This window comes from Trachypithecus francoisi, unplaced genomic scaffold (assembly GCF_009764315.1).
Source record: "Trachypithecus francoisi isolate TF-2019V2 unplaced genomic scaffold, Tfra_2.0 Lachesis_group1, whole genome shotgun sequence".
In the NCBI taxonomy this organism is placed as follows: domain Eukaryota; kingdom Metazoa; phylum Chordata; class Mammalia; order Primates; family Cercopithecidae; genus Trachypithecus; species Trachypithecus francoisi.
In genome coordinates, this window is record NW_022681454.1 from 165385869 (window position 1) to 165409221 (window position 23353).

Here is a 23353-nt window from a genome sequence, read left to right on the forward strand (position 1 = left end):
GGGATTTTATTTACTTGTTTGTTAATTATAAACATAATCAGAACTGAAGTGTTTAGACACAATCACATACTGAACAGGGAAATAGTGAGTGTTGGCTATTGCACAGAATTTGACAGTGCTATATGCTGATGATTTTATAAAGATTGTATGGGTGTTAAGATGCACTGCATGTGAATTTGTTTTGCCATTTGTCCCTAGTTATTATTTCTCTCTCTCTCTCACTCCCCACCAATATTTTAGCACATCTATCTATGCATAGTAATAGCTCCCTATTTCTTTTGACAAAATATTTTTATCAGTATTAAGAGACAGTTAAAATGTTGGCTGCATAGTTATGCTGATAGAAATTACACTTGTGTATGTGTGCAAATATATACAAAAATATATAGAAACGAAGAGTCAAATTAGATCCTCAAAGACTTCCAAAAGAAAAGAGAACAGAAATACATTACATCTGAAATCTTGTGAACTTGAGTTTGTTTGGATAATAGAAAGATGACTCAGTACAGGTTTTAGGAAGACTAGCTTATCAATAAAATTTATTGAGCATGTTAATGAATGGCTAGCTATGAACCTTCAGGTTGTTCAGATAGGATCAGAAGGCAAGGATAGCTAACTTAGTCACTTTTTAGCCTTTTAAAAATGTTTGCATTAGAAGTCTGAGAGGCTTAAGTTAGTTAAAAATCCATTGTGTCTTACTTCCATAATATGGAAGAGAATTTAAATTCTTATAAACTAGTAATGTTTGGAATCTTTTCATTCACTTTTGATAATTGCTGTTAGAGATAAATATGCTGGAACAGCACAAAATTAAATACATTCCTTGCTTTGGTTATTAAGTGCTTAACATAATTATGTTAATTAAAACATTATAATAAGATTTTCTGTAGAGATCATCTTTTCCAGTGTCTAAACTACTGCCTTTGGCTGCATTTGATGCTGCTAACTCTTCTGCTTTCTAATGGGACAAGGAAATTTTGCAATTGCTAATCTAACTTCATCTTTTTGGCCTTATGAACTTCATTTGATGAAATTGATCACTCCCTTCTCTTTGAGACAGTTTCTTCATTTGACTTCATTTTGCAACACTAACCACTACTTAACTGCTTTCTCCTGATTTCCTCAAGCTCTTTTTTTTGGCCACCTTTGCTCATTCTTTTATCTATATTCACTCGCTTGCTTAAGTACTCTAAGGACTTCTTCATTTATATCTCCAATTTAGCTTCCATATACTCACTTACTCCTGCAAAATTCCAAAGTCTTATATCTGAATCCTTATTCAACATTTTCACCATTAGCAATATCAGTTCGATAACTCTAAAATGTACACTTGATTGTGTCCTTTAAACTAATTTCTCCCAATTTCTTCCCATCTCAGCAAAAGACAAATCCAATCTTGCCAGCATTTGGTTCTGAAACTTGGAATATGTTGAGTCCTCTCTCTCACATCCTACATTCATTTCAACAACTATTCAATGCAGTTTCATAGTCAGAATATTCTGATAATATTTTAATCACTTTCATCATCTCCATTACCTTGATGCAAGACATCACCATTTTTGGATTATTGCAACTAGTCTCGCCTTACTTCCTATCTACCATGTAATCTATTTCTTGCATTGCCACCAGGATCATCGCGTTAAAAAGTAAGTCCGATCATGTCCATCTCTAATTAAGGCCCTTCACTTGTGAAGGGTGAGTGAAGGCTTCCCCTCTCACTCAGACTAAAAGCCAAAATCTCTACAACAGATTATATTGACATTATTCCCTACTCTATCACTTCTAGACCTTAGGTCCATTATTCTCCACACTCAGGGTCCTCTGTTCTGAAATCCCAAACTCCAACCTCAGGGCCCTTCACTTGCTGTTCTTTCTATTTAGAATTCAATTTCTCATGACATCCAGTGGTAATTTCCTTGTTTCCTTCAGATATTTGTTCAAATGTTACCTACTCAGTTAGGATTGTGCAGTATGCTTTATTAGAAATTACAGTTGATTTTTAAACAACAAGAAGGTTAGAGGCACTGACCTTCAGCGTAGTCAAAATTCTGCGTATAACTTTTGACTCCTCCGAAACTTTACCACTAATAGCGTATCGTTGCCAGAGGCCATGTTGAATACATAAACAGTCAATTAGCACATATTTTGTATGTTATATGTACTATACACATTATTCTTACAATAAACTAGAGAAAAATATGTTAAGAAAATCATAAGGAAGAGAAAATGTATTCCTATTCATAAGTGAAGTGGATCACTATAAAGTCCTCATCGTCTTTGTCTTCATGATGAATAGGCTGAGGAGGTGCAGAGTTGATTTTCTTGTCAGGGATGGCAGAAGTGGAACAAAATTTGTGTAGAAGTGGAGCCTCACAGCTCAAACCAGCATCGTTCAAGTGTCCACCGTACATCACTGTACCTTTCGGCATTCTGTATTGTTTTTCATTTTCACTGCGTTATTTTTCTCCATGTCTTTTTTCTTTTAAACCACCAAGCTCCACAATTAATATATTTTTGCTGTGGATTGCCTGAAGACAAGATTTTTTTTTCCTGCGATGTTCACTTCAATGCCTGGATTATATGATGTACTCAATATATATCTCATTAACTGAAATTAGTATGTCTCAGAAGGGAAAATGTTAAAACTTTTTTTGGCTTATTTATCTCATATTCATAAATATCCTGCCTGAAAAAATTGTGTATCTAATATATAATGTGTGCATGACATTCTTTATTTTCTCTTTCTCCAAAAAAAGAAAAAGTAGAACATACCATATGTCATTCAGTGGCTTCTTAAGAATGTTTCACTGGCTTCACTTATTCATTGTATCGCTTTAAAATGTTCGTTAACGATATTTTGTATTGAGCTATTATAAAAAATACATTTTCTACAAATTTAACATTCTCTTTATTACCATTTGATCTCATCATTCCAAAAATTATTTTTATTTTTCCCTTGAAATAAATGAATTTACTTGTTCAACACAAGCGAACTTGTGTTGGAGTTGACATGCAAAACGCTCTTTCTAAAATGATGCAAGTATTTTACATGAAGAGATAAAGGTCAAATCTAAGATTGAAATCTGATATATGATCTACATAAAATTATAATCATAAGAATTAAAAATACATAATTATATTTACACAGCATGTAAAATATAAAGGCATGGTTAGTTACGTTATTGTACTCCCTTTTTTATACTCTACAAAAAGTATCAATAAAGAGGGTTTCAAGTTATAAAACTAGCCCATTATCTTTCCAAAACTCAGCTTTTTACTTTAGCTCCTGTAATCTTCTCACAAAGGCAGAAATAAAAAAGTGAGAGAGAGAGAATGAATACCTTTTGTCATGGAAAGAAAATAGCAAAATATTAGAAAAATATGGTATAGTGGTTAACAGCATGGAATCTGACACAAAATGCCTGGGTTTGAGTACATGCCCAGCACTTGCTAGCACTTATTTGGGAAAGATGCTGACCATTTATTTGCCCCTGTGTTTTAAACTATTAAGTGGAGATATTGATAGAAACGACATAATTAAATTATAAGATTAAATGACAATGTTTGGAAAATGCTTGGATTACATGTCTGGCATGTAGTAAGTGCTAAATAAGTATGTGATAACTAAATAAATGGGAAAAGAAAATATATTACAATAAAGATATATCTACAGGTAGAGGAAAAACTATTTGGAAGTATATTTTATTACTTAGAGTTTAAACTTCATAAGGTAAAGAATCTTGTCTAGTTAGAAAATATTTAGGTCAAGTAGAAATAACCTCCTTCTTTTCTTTTTAGGATTTGTCACTTTTTAATTTCTACCACATTTAATTGCAAGCACCTTTTAACTCCCTCATGGTGCTGAAAATTCAAATGTTCATCTCTTTTCCTCTGTCAAACAGCACCTGAATATATATAGAAATGGATTCAGGGCTCTTTTGGTAAGGAATTTAAATGATAATAGAGACCGGGTAACATCACAATTTTAATATGTAATTTGATTCTTGTTTTTCTTTATAGTGTAGTGGCAAATATTGAAATGCCAGAGGAAAAAAAGTGGAATATTTTAGTATTGTATCTTATTTTAATTACACAAGATGAATTGTATAATTTAAATGTCTTTTTATTAAAATTACTATTTAGTACATTTATCTCTCCTTTTTCACTGCAGAATTTTTTGGTTTTTTTGTTTGTTTTTTTCAGAAACGGGTAATTTAGCCAAATACAGAGTAATAAGAAAGTATCCTGATAGTTTATCCAGAGTGAAAACTTTCAAGAGTTTTCATATTCCAGGGATCTCTATTAGATAAAAGAAGTATGAATGTATTTTCATTTCTACACACATTATCTTTATGCTTTAGTGCTTGTGCCTTCTGATAAGAAAAGCTTGGAAAACATTCAAATCTATATGAAAATAAACCCTACCATTTCAAGATCAAAGAGAACTGATAAATTTCAATATAATTTCTTAAAATTTTAAATAGTTACTATTTTATAACCTTAAAAATAACTCAATTTACATTTTCTCCTACAGACTTGTTATTATGTTCAACAACAAAATTTACCAACTTGCAACTCTAAACTGTTGGGGTAAAAACTCATACCCCAAAATTTGTTGCTGATGACTCTCTTGGTTTGTGAAACAATAGACTTTCTCCAGGCATTATCTTTCCAGATGTAAACCTTTTAACTAGTTCTTCTGAAAATATCTGCTAACATAGCAAAATCATGAATGCATGTCTTTCAAATAAAGTTCCATTCATGTCATCATATTTTTTAAAATATAAGGTAATAAAAGTCTTTCTACCCTAAAGTAAAGTCATTTCACTATCTTGGTAGCAATTGAACAATTCTACTGAACCCAATATATGAAAACCTTTCCATACTACTCCCCATCATCCGGTTTCTAATCTGGTTAGTCCTTATTTATAAATCCCTACTTCCATGCCTTTGAATATCTAAAGTGGATTAAGAATGACCACACATTCTCTGTCAAACTTTTCAGTGACATGTTAATTTTATCCCGTACCTCCACCTCATCCTGGAATCTGGGCTTGTCCAGTGACTGCTCCCTAAGAGAGGCTGTGCCAGTTCTGGGGTTAGCTTTTAAGAGGACTTGGCCTTTTTTGTTTTCTCCCTCTTGGAACACAGGTTCTTGGGTTGCTCTCTCTTGAATACTAGCTACCATGTTATGAGAAGCTCAGGCCACATGCAGGGCCCATATGGAGGGAAGCTGAGGAACTTCAGTGGACAGCCCCATGACCCCCTAGCTGACAGTCAGTGCCAACCGCCAGCCATGTAAAGTAGCCATCTTGGCTCAGCCCATTCAACCTCCTGGGCCTCAGCCTGTGTCACAGGAAGTGCAACCACCCAGCTGAGTCTATTCAATACACAGAATCATAAGAGAAATAATAAAATAATTTGTTTTAAGTGACTACAATTTGAAGTAGAGAGATAATGGAAACAACGTCCTTCTGTTTCCTTAAATATAGGGTTTAAATTTCGCTCAATTTAAGGTTCGTACCAAGCACCTTTGGTAATGTATTTCAATTGTCTTTATGTTGCATTTTCAACTAGAGTGTAAGTTATTCAAAGTCACTGAATATTGCTCTGTTTTCTTTCCATGTGTCCCTATAGCTATTAGTACATTATTAGCGGCATGGGACTCTGATAACCTGAGGTTGCCAGTTGAATCCTAACAGAATGGGAGTGCAAATAGAGCATAGAACAGGTGTCTTTCTATATAAGTCAAAATTTAAAAGACCATGTCCATGTGCATTATATATATAATATACACATATATTATACATACATTATATTACATCTAATATAATATGTGATATGCACATATATTATATACATACAATACCCACACACATTTATATTGGCATTTAATCTGGATTGAGCAAAAAAGTTAACTGTCATCTGGAGTTTTTTTGTTTGTAAACTAAATCTAAAATATCAGTTTTAGACACATTGTCATCTGTTGGTAATTTACATGAGAAATAGTGAAAGAATACCAGACTGAAGGGGAAAGAGAAATTATGCTCTAAATCAAAAACAAATAAATTATACAGAAAAGGAGAAAAAGCTAAAGTTATGGTCTGGAACTACGCTGTAAAACAGAGGTGAACACAGTAATTTTCTCCTTTCAGTTTCTACCATGTATTCTGCATGTACTTGATTGGGGAAGTAGCAGTGATTATGTCCACTCACTGTAATTAATGATTTTTTCTGAATGGGTGTTGTATGCAAGACCATTTACTAGTTTAACAGTAATGAAGCATGTTTCAACTCAACACCCTGGATTCAACAAATAGAATGATAGTATGCCCATTCCTGATCCAAGACTATTTTTTAAGGTATTGTTTAAAATGTGAAAGATTTTATTTTTTTAATTCCAAGTTCACTTTTGAGTTATTTAACTTTGAAAAGTAATAACTGTATCAGTACTTAAAAATATATCCAATATAATTAAATGATTCTCTAAATGTATTTCCTTGAGCACCTGACAATATTTCCAGGAAAACTCTCCCTGCTATGTTGCTTCCCAGAATTCATATTTCTGTGTTTCAAAACTGCACTTCCTTAGAGAGAAAAAGAAGGTTAGAAAATAATGCAGACTACAAAAGGCAAAGTGTATGTGTGGGGGTGGGGGTGAAGAATTAAGTCTCTTACACTCTAGAATAAGTTGCATTTATATAAAATTTAAAGGTAATTGGTCTTGATATAAAGGACACATTCAACAACATTTATTAAATATGTTTTCATTCTATTTCAAAATTCAAGTGATTCACGAAAACAAATATTACAGCATAGCCCTTTATTGATGCATACAGTCCATTTACATTGTTCAAATACATTTTGAATTTCTAAGCGAACAGTTTAAGGCATAACTCTTCCCACTCAAATCTAGGTCTTTCTCAAGTGAGACACTAGAGTGAGAGAGAGTAGAAAGGGGAGGAAGAGAGGACGAGCAGAAAAGGAGGGAGTGACAGAGGTGAGGGTGAGAAAGAAGAAAGAAGGGAAAGAGAAAATACAGTCTGAAGTCCACAAGCTTATCTATCCCAAGCATGTCTACCCCAAGCATGTGGATATCATATCCAGGTTGTGACAAAGACGTGACTATGGCGTTTCTTTTTGGCTCTAGACAGGCGCATTCAGCCTGCATTGCATGCATGTCTGTCACCTCATCTAAGTCCCCATTCCTTCCGGAGTTGTGAGCTCCAGATCCAAGAGTGCCCAGTGCACGGTGCTGGGCACGCTGTCCCTTGGTGAGGCTGCCACAGGTTCCTGCGTGTGCGGTCAGGGGCGTTGGTGCATTGATATGTTAGGTGGAGGGAGGAGTGCCATCCGCCAGAGTCTTATCTCGGTCCCCACGTTTTCTGGCCATCGCGGAGGAGTGTGCGAGGACAGGTAGCCCTCGCAGTGACAAGGCGCGCGGAGTGCGGTCGTGCAAGGCGGGGGAGGAGCAGGGTGGCACTGCCAAATCTTAACCGGGGCCCCGGGTGTTTGCAGACCCGAAGAGAGCCGCCTTGGGTCTCCACGGTGTCCTCCAGCAGCTGCTGCCTGAGAACTCTGAGCCTCAGCTCTACCTTGCTTCGGGATCCTCTTCCTCCTCCTTCCCCACTCCCTACCTGGCCTGAACGGCGGGACGCGCGGCCCGGGGGATCCCCTCTCCCCGGGACCGGCCCAGCCCGGGGTCGCCTCCTCCTACTGCAGCCGCCGCGCCACGGCTCGCCGCGCTCCAGCCGGCACCATGGAGGAATTCCTGGGACACCCGCCTGCAGCCGGCGACTTTTCCCCTGGAATCTCTGGCCTGGCGCCCTTTGGGTGAGATGACGGGGTACTGGCATCCCTGTCGGTCCCAGATTACCCGGAAAAGCCCTGGCAGGGAAAGAGAGGACCCGCGCAGGCTGGAAGCTCCCACTCCTCCTCCAGCGTCACGCTTGCCCTCCGCCGCTGCCCTCGCGTCCGGGTCTGTTTATATAGCGTCTGGAGGCCGGGCGGCATTGCCCACCTCCGCCAGGCGGCCTGTCCTCCCTTCCCGGGCTCCCGGCTCCCGCACGTGGCAGACACCAACTACGTCTCAGCGGAAGGCAGGCGCCGGGGAGTGGAGTGCCGGCGGCCGGGTGCAGCCGCGGCGCACCTCCGCCTTCCGCTCCTCCTCACAGCGCCCTCGCCGGCTTCCAAGCCCAGCACAGACTTCGGTTTCTCCGCCTCCATCTCCTTTACGAGAAGAGGAAATTAAAAAATATTGCCCTTTAGGTGCTCGTGATGGTCCTGTGGGTTCGTTCAGTTGCCTGAAAAGAATGGTAACATGAACAGCGGAGCGTGAGAGCGTCACCGGGGGAAGGGACGAGATTGATGGGCAGAGCGCTCACTTCTCAGAGGATCGCATTCCTAGGACCGCGCGAGGAAGGGACGTCGCGGCGCCACCACTTCCTGACTGGACTCCGCTGACATCTGTAGCCTCCTTTCCACCAGGGTCCCGGGGCTCCCAGCCTCTGCCTACAGAGGAGCGTGTAGACAGCGCGCGAAGGTCCAGGAGTTCGTGGACCTCCATCCGAACCAGAGTTCTGCCTGGATCCCGGTGGAGTCCCTGCATCCCGGTGGAGCCCGCAGGCAAGCTGGCTCCGGAGGGAGTTGAACTTGAGTTCAGGTGGGTTATCCCAAGGGGAGCACTGGAAAAGATGTTCAGGGAAGACTAGGAAGGTGACGCTGTTCCAATGTCAAAAGCGGACACTTTTCTTCCTGACACTTGAAGGGGTTGAGGCAGTTCCTCTCAGTTCTCTTTCCTAACCCGCTCCACCCCAACCAAGCCCTCCTACACTAAGGGGGTGGGGGGCGAACAACAGCAGCAACAAAAACTCCCATTTACCTAAGTATCTAGCATGCTGTTGACTTTTTCATAACTTACCTTTAGTCAATGAAACGACCATATTTACTCCATTGCTTTGTATTAATGGAGGTCAATGAGCTTAATGATTTCCTCAGTCAAGTCATTTATTTCTAAGCCAATAGATAATGACTGCGTCATAGTTTTCTGGGGGGAAAGTAACTGTGCGTTTGTTCTGCAGATGGCCAACTCCCTCTGAATCGTGCAGATTGGTGCTGAGCACGCAACAAAAGTTTGTAGCTTCTCAGTTTCTGGTGCTTCGCAGGGGAGAGGAAAGGAATTTGACACTAAACACAAGAAGCAGTCAGGGAGCCATCTCCTTTAACTTTTCTTCTCTGTTACCATTTGCAATGAAGAGGAAACAGAAGAGATTTCTGCAGATGACTTTGTTATTCACGGTGGCTTTAATTTTCCTGCCTAACATTGGTCTCTGGTCTCTGTACAAGGATAAGCACCTGGTGAAGTCAGCGGAACCCGGGGAGCAGCAGGTAAGTGACACCCAGAGAAAGATCACAGAAGGATTGGTAAAGTAGTGATACTGGTGCGGGGACTCCAGAAACCCATTGTGGGATCGCCTTGGGTTTTCCCCCAAGTCTTGACAAAGCTGATTATTGCAAGACTTTAGAGACTTTGGGGTTTAAGCAAGTAGCTCTCTAAAGATTGCAGCCAGTAACACCGTGACATGTACAACTAGTAAAGAAGTATAAGAGAGGTCAAGAAGAAAAGAAGATAATCTTTCACCATTGGTCTTAGGTTGATTTTGACTTGAGGTGGATGAAAGGTAACTGTTTAGCTATGGAGGTGGGAGTGGGTTTGGTGCAAGTTTAGTGACAAGGATAGGTTTTTGGTTTCCATTTGGCATGCAAGTCTATGTTCGGGTGAATTAGGCCAACTAAATCATTAAGATTGTGAAGTGGTTCTTTAAAAATCAAGCTACACTTTTCAGTATTTTGGTTGTAAATTTTGCTTAGCAACAGCTTTTTACCCTGTCGAAACTTAAAGTCTTTCTTTCGTCTCCCCTGTTGCTAAGGTGCTGCCATGGGGTACACAGGCAGAGTTATTAAGGATGTTCATTCCGTTTCACAGTCGCTTGATAACAGTATGTTGCTAACAGCTTGCTGTCATACTGGAAACACCCATACTAAAGATATGTAGTATAATATGTTTTCTTTCTACTTAATATGTTACTCATTAGTATGTATATACCTCATGACTTAACATGAATCAAAATAACTGTGTTCCCAAGTGAACAATAATGAAAACGAGACTTCCCAAAATGTTGATGAAAATCAATGTTGTCGAACTCCTTGTTTATTAATAAATAAAATAGCTTCCATAATTAAACTTTTAACAACAGAATGCAGCCTTCTTCATGATATTGATATACCACTGTTTCAGTTAGTCCTGTGCATCGCCTTGGAATATTAATATTCTTATTTTCAAGGGTCATCACCCATGAACATTCTGCACTTTCCACACATAGAAAATGTTGAAGCAGTCCATTCCTGGAAAACAGCAGTATATAGTAATGGCCATTAAATATTTGCTCTTATACTTAATGAAGTTTAATTTTCTTTTTGCACAGTGGTTAGTTGTGAAATATAAAGAGGTAATCTGCTTTCTCGTCATGAGAAAAAGTCATTACCAGTCTCTAAACTTTAAAGAGAATGAGTTGTCCAAGGATTTTCTGTGGATTGTTATTTTGAGGATAAATGTTGACATATTTTCATTTAGTTGTTAATATTTATTATCCTTTCTAATGGGAATTCAACTTTGGTTTGAAGTATATTCTGTTTTGGTTTGAAGTATATTCTGTTTTGTCATTCCAGTGAAAAAAAAGAAGATGGACACTTTGGATGTGAAACTTTTTTTGTTCTTATTTGCATCATTCAACCCTTGATGTAGAACAGGATTTTAATAACTTTAATAGTCAATATGCTATTGTGTAAAATCTCCATTCTATGTTGGTAAAATAAGAAAGGCAAAATTATTTTTTTCTTGAAATTTGCTAATTCAATTAGCAATAACCATCTGAAGTATTTGCTGGTATAGCTAACATAAAACACTAATTAATTTTATTAATGAGATTCTTACAACTTTCACATTGGCTCTATTAATTTTGACCCTGAATGAGAAAATTGTTTGTCTAGTAGCATAAAAAAATTACTGTGACAGTTTAACTCTCTGATCTGTCATTATTATAATTAAGACTGTTTCCTTATTTCTGGTTCTTCTGTAGTGCAAATGATACTTAATTTCAGGTAATAAAGTAATGGGTATAAAAGACATGGGGTGGCGAGAGAAGTTTCATATACTGTAGAATAAATAACTGAGATTGATGGATATTGTATGACCTTCCAATTTAATAACCCTATGCAAAGGCTTTGAAACCAAGTGGGAAAGAAAATAAGCCCTAAAATGAAAGTCAATCATCTACTTTAATATTACCTAAAAGTTTTAAAACTAATACTTTTTATAGATTAAAATATAAAATTTAAAAGGCAGAAATTAATTGATTACTTACTGAAAGATAGAATTCGTTGTAAACTAGAAACAGTTCTCATTGGTTTTATTCTATTATTTATTATAATTAGAAGGAAAATTAGGATATGTTGTCCTCAATAAGCAAGTTTTGGGTAAGTAAGAGTTAAGTAATTAATATTTATATTGGAACAAATAAAAAGCAACTTTTCAAACATGCTTAATATTGTGATGTAATATTTGGCTAATGTATATATATTTCAATGTTAGCAAGGTGACTAAACACATAAGTTTTTAAATTGAAACATAATTTGGCTAGTGGGTAATATGTTATTTCAATTTAGCAATTAATTTTTAAAGGACATTTTCATGGTTAATTGCTAAATGTTCTCCAGAAACCATTTATTACCATATTTCTCTCCAAGTTGCAAAATGCTGAGGGTGAAGATAATGTGCAGATCGAAGCACTGACAGCAATAAGTACTGATGCTAGTCAAACAAGTCACGTGCCCAAATGAGTGAACTATTTTTACAGCACTTATGTGTAAAACAGCCAGGGGTTCTAGTTCTAAGTATCATGTGGTAGTGGTCATAAGAACTGAAAAACTTGCACTGTTTTAAATAGCTTAATTATTAGAAAAGGTTACAGGGGAAAAAATTAATGTATGGAAATTCAAAATTATGGAATGGCTAATACTTTTAAAATATGCAGTATTTATATTTTAGCAGATCATATCACTAGTAATTTTTCTATCTAGTATTGAGTATGAATTGTACTAATTCTGCAATCTGAACTAAATAAAATAAAGGGAAATGAAACAGGAAACAATGATGGAACCATGTGGATTAATTTTCACAATATTTAGTATTTAACATATTTTTTCCTCAAATCTACTCTCTGATTACACATTAATAGTTTGTATTTTCTAGACCTTCATTTAAAAATAAATGTAAGATAACTTTCTAATATTTAAAAATTTTCTGCATCTATGTTGCAGAAAATGAAACAAAGATGTAAAAATTACCAAGTTATTTATTTCGAAGTTTTTCTTTTTCCTTTGCTCTCAGAAAACCAAAGGGGATCGATACAACAGTTTTAATAACACAACGCAATTAAAAGCTTTTTATGGTTTGGGCTCTGCAAACTTGAAATCAAGTCACTGAAATAAATATGAAGTTTTGAGATTTTAAGATTTTATAAAAATTATAAAGTGTTTTTAAATTTTTATTTAGATGTTGTTACATTACTATAATTGTGATGTGTTATTTTCAATTGACTTAATTTTGTCTCTTTTTTGTTATTGGGATGAAATAACTATCTCCCTTATGTCATTTAGAAATATATATGTATATTAAAAGAATCTATTGATAATATATTTAGCTGAGAATGATTGCTATATAATCACTGTACAGTAATTCTTAGCTTCATTTTTCTGTTAAACATTTGAAATGCTCCTCTTCTCTTGTTTCAGCTGTATTTGAATTAAATACCACTTACACATTTAGGCTGTGAATTAGGATTGCATATAGAATAATGCTATACTTTAGAACAAAGCTACTATATCCAGTCTTATTGTGTTTCTCTTTTCTTAATCACTTATTCAAGAATATGTGAAAAAAACCTAGCACCAAATACTTTTTCCTAAATACATTTTTAAAAACCCCAAATTCCAAAAAAAAGTAATGGTAATAGTAATTTAACAACTAACTTGGAAATAATATTAATTACAGACATAATTCAAGAATATTTAGAATATGAAGAGGATCTTGCAATTTTTGAAATAAAAATGAGGGCCCAAATCTTATAATTTTAAAACAGACTTCCTTAAAACTGTTCAGAATGATTTTAGAAGCTTATCTTGTCCTAGATTTTCTACCACATTAAAAAAAAAAAAAAAAAGCCTAGATCCTCTATGTGTCTTTGAAATTGTGGAATCATTATTTATTTGAATTTCAGAATTTCTCTTTTTAAAGTAGGGCTATTCGTACGTGTCACATAACAAGATGAATAAAGTCCTGAGAGATCACACCTTATATATGGAAAATATTGTGAGGTAATGCATTGTTTCTGTCAGATTCACTTGTAAACTATGCTTGACAGATATGTGATTTTACTTCCATTAAAAAAAAATATTCTGAAGGGGATACCTTAGCATCTTTGTCTAATTCATCTAATGTTAATCAGCCCTGCACTGCAGGGGGAGCCTGCTTTTTGAACAAAAATTTTTTTCCAGTGACTTTTAAAACTCATTTTATAACATGAAAATATCAGGTAATTGGTGCTCAGTGTATGCAAACTGTCTTATGCATTATTTTTTATCATGCTGATCACTAAAGCTGTAAAATATGTCTGTGTTCCTTTTTCAGCAAATACCTTAGAATTTGGAAGAGCTAAGGACAGGAGGAAAAATTTACACCTACACTCAGGATGGCACATTATCAATACACTAGATGCGAAATGACACATTAGTTTGAGCCACAGTGTTCTTAATTAGCTAAGATGTAGATTTGAAATTAGGGTTTCAAAGGACCTTTTCTTGACTTTATGGAAAATCCATTCAGAATCACTACAGGGTGGCACTACACGGAACACTGTAACAAGTATCTTAATTGTTTGCTGTGACCTGGTAGATCACTACATGATTAGTTCATCACATTGCCCCATGGGAGACAGAGTGTAAAACAGTCTTCTGTTCACAATCTGGTAACAAAAAAAGAAAGATGATTTTTTCCCCTCTGTTCATTTCTGAGTTGGACAAGCTGTGCTGAATCAATTAGCTTCCTATAGGTTTTTCCTATCAAAGGAGCCAAATCAAGTTGGAATATATAGGAAAAGGGTGAGAAAGGTTGAGTGATTTAAGTGGTGTAGAAGAAAGGATTGAATTTTTTTGTTTGTTTGCCAGGAGTAGCCACGACAACCCTTAGAAAGTTTGCAGCCATGTCTCTCCTTGCAACATTTTTACACAAATGAAAGACAAGCTAAGGGACATCAGCAAGAACATTACAGGAGGAGATAAAACTTAAAATTACGAGAAGGCATCACAAGATGTAAGTGGAATATAGAATCAGACTTAGATATGTTTGGTGCATCATGCATTCCCATTTCTCCCATGATTGGCTTGCTTATGGGGAAGAGTTTTCGCTCTGGAAACTTCAGATCTTTCAAACCATCTAAGGAGACCATGTTCTTTTCTTTTGCTCATATTTGTATTTGTTTACAAAATTACTGTTACTAAACAAAGGTGCAAATGTGCAAAGAAATAGAAGGTTCTGAGGATGACATTAAAGACGCACTGTCCTAAACTTGCTCTCCTTATCACCTCACTCTACAGCTAATGATTTCTAAATTATCTCAAAATGTAATTGTAATGCTTGAATGGACAGCAAAAAACAACAAATAACAAACCTGTGTGCTATGGAAATATGTATTTAGGTAGACACAAAAATATATCTATATAGGGTTCATTTAAAGGTTGTAAAGAAGGACAAGCATTCACAAAACTTCAAGGCATCATTAACTCTAACTTTCCTCACTAATGTATTGATGTCTGTCACTGCTTAACAAGCAAAATGGCATCAGAAAGAGGGTGAACAAATAAAGGTATATTTAGGGTTAATGATGAATTCAAGGTAAAGCACATCAATGTTTCCACCAAGTTTTTTGCTTCCAGTGTGGTAGGACAAAAAGATGTGAACTGAATTATTGGTACCATCAAATAAAATGTATTTGTTTTATTAATTCATTTAGCAACAGACATACACATATACATATACCCATATGCATAGTTTCACTTACAAAGAAAAATTAAATCCACCCAACTGTTTTGTTTTCTGCAATATTTTTAACTTCCATAACTTTTTGTTTTTTCTAATGCTTTGAATCCACAATAGGTAGTTAGGAGAATCTGAAGCACCATTGAAATGAATTATTCTAGAAAAGTATGCAGAAAGATAAAGAAAATGCATCCATCTCTAGAAGTGCTTACATCTACTTAGCAAGTGTGAAACTCACAATGAGTATTTAGCATGTTAGTATGGCACAGATTATAAATAGGAGAGTCACTGTTATAATGTAATATAATTAACACAATTCTGCTTGTTATAGAGCATGATAATAGCTACCACCTGTCTTAAGGACTGGTGGTTTCTCAATAAGGACTAAGAGGGCTAATTTTGAATTATTTCAAATATTCAAATACTCAAGGACTATGATTTCAATACTTGAAATCTAGAAATCTGGAGAAAATTATAATAGTTTTGAATGTTTCCATCATATTAAAAATGACCAAATTGTTAAGTATGCCACCTAAGTTTTAGTAGGTGGCCTTTCCTTTTCCCTCATATATTGACTTATTTTTCCACAAGACAAGGTCTCACTCTGTCACCCTGACTAGAGTGTAGTTGTGCAATTGTAGCTCACTGCAGCCTTACCCTCCTGGGCTCAAGCAGTCCTCCTGCCTCAGCCTTCCAAGTAGCTGGGACACAGGCGGGCGCCATGATACCTGGATAACTTTTTAAATTTTTTTTTTGTAGAGACGGGGTTTCACTATGTTACCCAGGCTGGTCTCCAACTCCTGGTGTCAAGAGATTCCCCCTACTTCAGCCTCCCAAAGTGCTGGGACTGCAAGCACGAACCCCCACTCCCAACCCTTTGCCCTTATTTCTGACGTGTCTCCCCAGCTGGAAAATCCAACTGAACTTAAGGAGAAATATCAGAATTTCTGTAGTACTGAGTCTTGTTCTTTTTTAGTAGGTCAGCATGTAGTCTCTAGAATCAAATTATTTGGGCTTACAAATTCTGGCTTAGTACGTTGTGACATTTAAGAACTTATGGATCTTCCCTAGATCAGTTTTCTTATTAATAAAATGAAGGTGATAATACCTTTTTCATAGTGTTATAATGAGGATTAAACGCTTAGCATCTTTAACAGCGTATAAGGAGGCTTAACGGATACATATTTTGTTATTACACACAAGTGTTTATAAACAATCATTGCCTTTACTAACGTAATTAGTGTTTGTTTAATAAATATTTACAGATGGCTTCTCTTTTAGAGACATTGTCAAGAGGGCACAGCAGAGCAATGTCACTGATGTGTTGAATCTAGTAGGGAGGACTGTTGAATCAGTCAACAGAGTTTTAGAAACTAAAAGGACATTTTTCTTAACATTTTGGATTTCATGCTTAAGGATAAGTTGATAAGTTTAATTTATTTTTTATATTATTGTTTATTACAAAAATTACTAAAACTAGTTCTTGATGTATTGTATTGAAAACTATCCAAAAGTTGAAGTTTTTAATAAAAAAAAGAAAAAAGAGAAGAAATATTTCTTTGTAGTGACTACTCTCATTTCCTATAAAAATAAAGCCCATGACTCACATATAAGCATTTTTTTCTTCTTCTTCTTACTAATTACAGGCAAGAAACTGAGAACTACTTTTGTTGTTGCTGTTTAAATCTTGGTCATGAGTTTGACTGGATTATTCAGGAGAAAAAAAGTGAAAAAGTAGAATAAAAACTCTCAAAATCATTCAGCTAGTTTATGGAGTTAGCATTTTTTTCAGTAGAGTTAGAGGACAGATAAAACATATTGCATTGTGGCAGTTCTTCTTATAAAAATGACATATGGTTTGCACTAAGCAAAGGAGAGTTCAGATACTTCAAGTTCGTATGTTGGCCTCATTCCCTTACAGAAGTATGTAATTGTGGGCATGCTATTTAACATGTTTAAACTTCAGTCCCATACATGGAAACACAAAAATTACTTCATAATAGGGTAGCTAAGAGAAATAATTGGATTACATGTTTAAATTGCTTGGTACATAATAAATAATGAGGGAAGATTTACGAATAGCAATCTATACCTTCTCGACTTTTTAGAACATCCATTTGAAGGTAGTAAATAACCTTAAATATTGTGTGCACCTAATAAAGATATAAGAAAATATATAAAACCTACTACTATCAATTTTTCTTTTATTGTTGATACAATATTTTTTTGGATATGCAATACATGCACCACACTGGGATAGATCCTGAGGGAAATAAGCAATGAAACCATAAATCTGTTTTCAATTAACTTAGAATCTATTAGTTAAGAAAGGCAAATACACACTTTAATATAAGGTTGGATTACATGGCTTTACAATAAATACATGCTCAAATCATTTAGAGTTTAGAAGAGGTAAAAAATATGTAAGTTATTGTGTGATGTTTGTAGTTGGTTCCACTCTAAGTCCTCTGTATCTTTAGTATTTAATCATCCCCCAAATTCATTGAGAAGCTCTTCTGTATAACTGAACTCACAAGTAAGGAAGGCACAAAGACAGAATTTGAGTCCATGAGCTCTGGATTTATAGAAAGAGAAACTAATTGGCATTGTTAACAGCCACATTGTTTAAGGGTTTCAAAAGGTTATTAGGCTTGAATAATTCGTTCCTGGTATTCTCTTGATTATAGTTACACACGATTATAGAAATTTAAACAAAATTATACTAGATTAAATGGTAAGACTAAATATTTAACTAAAATATCTTATATTTTTAAGATGGATAAAGGATACTGGTGAGGTCAGCATTGATGTAAATGGCTGGATGTGGGACCCTGGTTGGTAAGATACAAGTCAGAAGAAGGCTGATGCTCTGAGAGATTAAGGGGATAGTCTCAAGGAGGATGGAGATAGTCAACTGAAATAAAGCAAAAAGAGAAGCAGCAATGGTTATTATCTAAAAGGTAAATTTAGAGTCTATGCTTTTAATAGTTTGAATGTTTCTCCTGGCAGGAATGTCTGAGATTTTTTTCCCAGGCAGATATCTTACTACTTTAGACAAGTAATTAAAAATTTCTGAAATAGCCTATACACTGTAAAAAAAAAAATATATATATATATATATAATATATGTATATATACACAGATATATATATATAATAGATGTCTTAGCTAGAAAGATGACAGATGGAAAATCAGATATTTATTATAGTTTATATAATCTTATGAAAAAGATTGAAGGCTATAGTACTGAAAGGAGATGTCAGGAAACCATACAGCCACCTTGTCAATAAGTAAGCAAGCTACCTGTCAACATAAATGCTGATGACCAGACACACAGCGTGAAGGAAACAAACAAATAAACAAGCAAGAGTGTACTTAAGTATAATATAGTAGATGGGGATAGATGGGTGGGTGGTGGTACTTAATGCAGCTAATATTCAGTTGCCAAAAATACTAAGATAATATATTAATGATAAAAGGATAAACTGATTATAATAAAAGTGAAAATAAAAGTCTACACATTAATAAACTTTAAGGTCACATTTGTTGAGCTTCTAACATTTCTCTGACACTGTATTAAACTGCTCTTAAGTCCTCAACACAAATCCATTATATATATATATATATTATATATATATATATATAATAGTACTATCTTATATTACAAATGCAAAGAGATTAAAAAAACTTGTCAGGGTAGTACAGGAATTTTTCTATCAGTGTCAACTATTGAGATTACATAAAGTTCACCATATATTACAACTACATCGGAAATATCTTAGATCATTGCAACACAAGAAATGATATAATCATTTAACTATGAAAGCCAATATGCACAGTGGTGAAGGGCATGGACACTAGCTCTAGATTCCCTGGTGTTAGCTCCAGTTCCATTATTTAACTACTCAAAGACCTTGATCAAGTTACTTATCTTCCCTGTGTCTTAGATTTCTCATTTCTAAAAAGAGTATAAAAAGAGTGTCTACTGGATTTAGCTGGTATAATGCTTTAATAAGTTAATCTGCATAAAATGCTTAGAAAACTGGATTGTACATGTTAATCTATTTAAAATGTTATCTTTTATTACTTGTTAGAATTCTAGAAAATTAAGATTGGAAAAAGAGAAAAAGCATGTTCCTATTATTACTTGTTAGAATTCTAGAAAGTTAAGATTGGAAAAAGAGAAAAAACATGTTCCCACACACTTTCTTTCATGAACCATCATGAATATGATTCCCGTTTTGGATACACTTTTGCATTTTTATTTTTATTTTTTGTTTCTAGATCCATCAATGCCTCTTGATATTTTTGTATTTTTAAAGTAGTTTTTAAAAGTGTTTGAATCATGTTTAACTTCTTCTTTCACTTTTTAAATTCTTGAGTAGACCATACAGAAAATAATATGGCACTTATTTTAAAAAATGTTGTAACTTGAAGTAAGGTCGCATGTGGTCCCACATGTCAGAAGCAAACTAGATTTCAACAGAGAATGTAGCTCTTCCCAGAATATGAAATCAGCAACGAATGCTATTTTGATGACCTTTCCCCTTGTATTTTTAGTTCTGTTCTCACTACATGGTGTTAATTTCTGAACATGTATTCTGCCCTCAGGGAAAAAACAATCTTTTAAAAATTGTGTCATTAAATCAGTCTAGTTGCCAAAGACAACTATAGAAGAATGTCTTTAGGGCTGAATACTTCATTATTTCATCTAACTTGAGTTTTAAGGTTGTTGCTTTGGTTGCATCCAACAGTCAGGTAGAACTGGAAAAATGAAGAACGATGTGGTTGGAGACCACAGTTGAGTAACTTGATGAAGGAAGTGCTTTCTCACGCCCTCTTCTAGTGCTTCCAAGAAGCCAGCTGGCCAGAAAGACAGGGGAATGGAAAGCTGTGTAAAACTAAGTGGTAGGGGAAGATAAAAATGCTTCTGTTCCCTAGCCGAGTGAATTTTACCATTTTTTAGATAGCCTAGCAGAATGGTGTCAGATTAACAACTACGTAATGAAATTGTCCCCCCTCTTCACTTACATAGAAACTTTTAACTTTTCTTTCACAAGCCAGAGGAAATTACATTTTTTGGAAGATCCTTGGCATTTCAAGACAAAGATCTTGAGTTCTAATATATGAAATACAGAGAGGAAAATAAGCATCAGGGAAACCAGTAGATAGAGCTCAAAAAAAAAAAATGCAGAAACACAAGCAACTCTATCACTTTACACCTCTTCTCTCCTCTTCTCCGCTTCTTAGAGCCTTCTCTTTTCCTCCTTTTCCTTTAAAAGACAAGTTTCACATAGGATTGATTTGATCAATTATTAGACCAATGAATAGATGAAAGCTGAGACACTTCAAAACTGGAATCTTTTGCATCATAAAAAACATTCTGTTGAGCATAACCGTATTTCCAACTGTTACAATGTGTGTGATGTGAGAAATATTTTTTAACTCAAGGCTTCTACTGTTGCTCTTTGTTGTCACTGGTTTGTTTGTAATGCTGGAACCTGTTACTTTATTCCAAACTATACAATCAGAAAGTAAATATAGCTTAGTTGTGTCACCTTAACAGAGACAATCTTTCATAAGTTAAAAGTATAAACTGGCACAGTGAAACATAAACTACCTGAAAAGAATCATTCTACATTTTCCTATTCAGCTCTCTTCCTCGTTTTCGGAAACTGCTCTTTCCAGTCTTCTTTCTCTCTTCAGATCTCCCATGCCACCACCTCTTTTATCATGCTTAGCAGGTAGCCTTCCTTCGTTCTTCACTGTGAGTATGGGATTTTCATTTGGGGAGAACCACGACTCATGTCATCAAACCAGAAAGCACTGCCATTTGCATGGGTGTTTTCCCAATTCTCTACTTGCCTCCTGTTACTATGGAAAAACATCCCTAGCTTTAAGATAAATATGGAACCTCTATCCAGACTATGAATCACAACTTTCTTTAGGAACGTCCACATATTTTGTTTTTCTTCTCATTCATTTATTTTCAGCCTTTTCCTCTCAAAACATCCCTCACAACAATATTGAAACATGCTGAGGTTTCTCCCACTATTGGAGAGGGTAGGGGAGCCATTCCTGACTTTCCATTTCTACCCACCTCAGGCTGAATCTGACTCCTGCTAATGTACATTAACCCCTTTCGCCAGTACCATCAGCAGTCTCTAAGTAGTTGTTTCAAAGCTGCATGTCATTAGTCATATTACTTGTTAGAAATTAGATTAACACTTCTACCGAAAACAATCTTCTTCATCTGAGAAGAGGTGGTGAGGTGGGAGATTTGAGGGGAGAAGGGGTTGGAGAAACAGCTTTTGGAAAACAGAAAAGAGAGTGGAACAGGAAAACATAGAGTGATGTGTGCTGGTAACTCAGGCTTCTCGGTGCACACTCCTATTTTAATTCTTCTGTTTTCACTGCCATTCCCAACCAACACCCATACTCACGTACATTTACCAGTGTCCTTTACAGACTCCTACTTGTGTTCTTTTCCTAAAAATATGCTCATCGGGAGTGTCAACCTTAAATAATGAGATTCAGAAACTATTAAGTATAGAGTTGATTCAAATGCAAAACTTGAGAACAGCCACCTTGAAACAAGGACTCCAAATGAATGGAATCAGTGTTCCAAAGTGGAAAAGTTAAGGCTATGCTTTATATAGGCAGAGATTAAAAAAAGGTCCAACAGCATTACGTTTGCCATACAAGACTAGTGCATATGCCACAGCTATTTGATTGGTTACAGACTGCTACATTACAAGGAAGATTACTTTATTACTCTGTGAATAGAGGCAATGATCTAAGGGGATCTTATGGCTGCCACTGTTTGGTCTTAATTATTTACAGGAAAAAGGTAGAAGTTGCAACTGCATGCTCTGTGACTCAGGGCACATAGTCACACTCTCCTCAAGGCTCAGAAAATTTAAAGTTCCAACAGCTCTAAGTTTGAATTATGTAATTTCACAGAGATTTGTACAATTACTTTTTGTTCTGCACTTTCCCTGGGAGCATCGCTCACAGGCCTTCAGAATTGCACTTATCAAATTTAGGTTGGTGACTCCTAGATTATTTTCTCTAATCCAAATTTCTCTCCTTGCAACATGAACCACATATGAAGCTAAAATCTGGAAACAGATATTTTAAATGTTGGAAGTCTGAAATTAAATTGCTTTCATTCTCTATACCTTTCCTCCTTCTCTGTGTCTTATCTTATTTAAAGAAGTAACCTGGCTACTATTCCAGCTTTCAAGCTGAAAGTTGATCACTGTCTTTGTTACCTTCATTATCTTTACTCTCAGATTCAATTGAATGCTAAGTGTAGTTGACCTGCAACTGCATAGGTTTGAACATAGGTTTGAACTGCATAAGTACACTTATATGTGGATTTTTTTCAATAAATACATTGAACTTTTTTGGAGATTATCAGAAAATTGGAAAAAAACTTGCAGATAAACCATGTACTCTGGTAGTATAAAAAAGTTATGTTATGAATGCATAAAATATATGTAGGTGATAGTCTATTTCATGTGCTACCATAAAAATACACAGAAATCTATTATAAAAAGTGAAAAAAATTGTCACAAGTTATAATACATTTACAGACCATACCTGGCACCATTCACAATCAAAAGAAATGTAAACAAATATGAAGATGCAGTATTGGATTATAATTGCTTGAAATTAGCTGTTATATATACTATACTACTGCAGTAATTTCATGGCCACTCCTTGTGCTATTACAGTGAGTTCAAGTATCAGGAGTATCTGCTTAAAACACTGTGTGATGCTAATCACTTGGAGAAGTGAGCAGTTCATCTGTCTAGTAAATTGCTATCTCAGTAAAACATGATATCACAATTCTGTCATACTTCTGGTCATGTTTAGTGCAAAAACCATAACCATGAATAGCACCATGGGACCCAAATTGCCACTGGTGATGCTGGAAGTACTTCCAAGAAGCAGAGGAGAGTCTTGACATTACAAGACAAAGTAGAATTGTTTGATGTGTACCACAGATGGAAGTCCACAGCTGCAGTTGCCTGCCATTTCAGACAATTCATCTTATAAACAAATGAAATAAACTTATGGTATTGATAAATACAATGCAGTATACTACATGTCTTTTCCTCATGCCTTTTTTGTTTGTTTATTAGATGGAGTCTCCCTCCGTCACCCAGGCTGGAGTGCAGTGGCTCAGTCTCT

The 23353-nt window shown here is 35.6% G+C and overlaps 2 protein-coding genes across 2 annotated transcripts in view; one reads left to right on the forward strand and one right to left on the reverse strand.

The window, feature by feature from the left end:
* Positions 1–6808: 6808 nt before the first annotated feature.
* On the reverse strand, positions 6809–8269 carry LOC117086124. The gene has a single exon (XM_033215696.1). It carries the CDS (start codon positions 7854–7856, stop codon positions 7365–7367), a length of 492 nt encoding a protein of 163 aa, XP_033071587.1. The 5' UTR covers positions 7857–8269; the 3' UTR covers positions 6809–7364.
* An 817-nt stretch (positions 8270–9086) lies between these two features.
* Positions 9087–23353, forward strand: part of GALNTL6 (polypeptide N-acetylgalactosaminyltransferase like 6) — a 1250966-nt gene continuing 1236699 nt past the window's right edge. The window contains exon 1 of the mRNA XM_033215693.1: positions 9087–9387. Within this exon, the coding sequence (XP_033071584.1) occupies positions 9250–9387 (138 nt within the window). The 5' untranslated portion in view covers positions 9087–9249. The remainder of the gene's footprint in view (positions 9388–23353) is intronic.

Bases quoted from the DNA above. Each gene is read 5' to 3' on its own strand.
- LOC117086124 (XM_033215696.1), bottom strand. From the start codon at position 7,856: ATGCCAGTACCCCGTCATCTCACCCAAAGGGCGCCAGGCCAGAGATTC.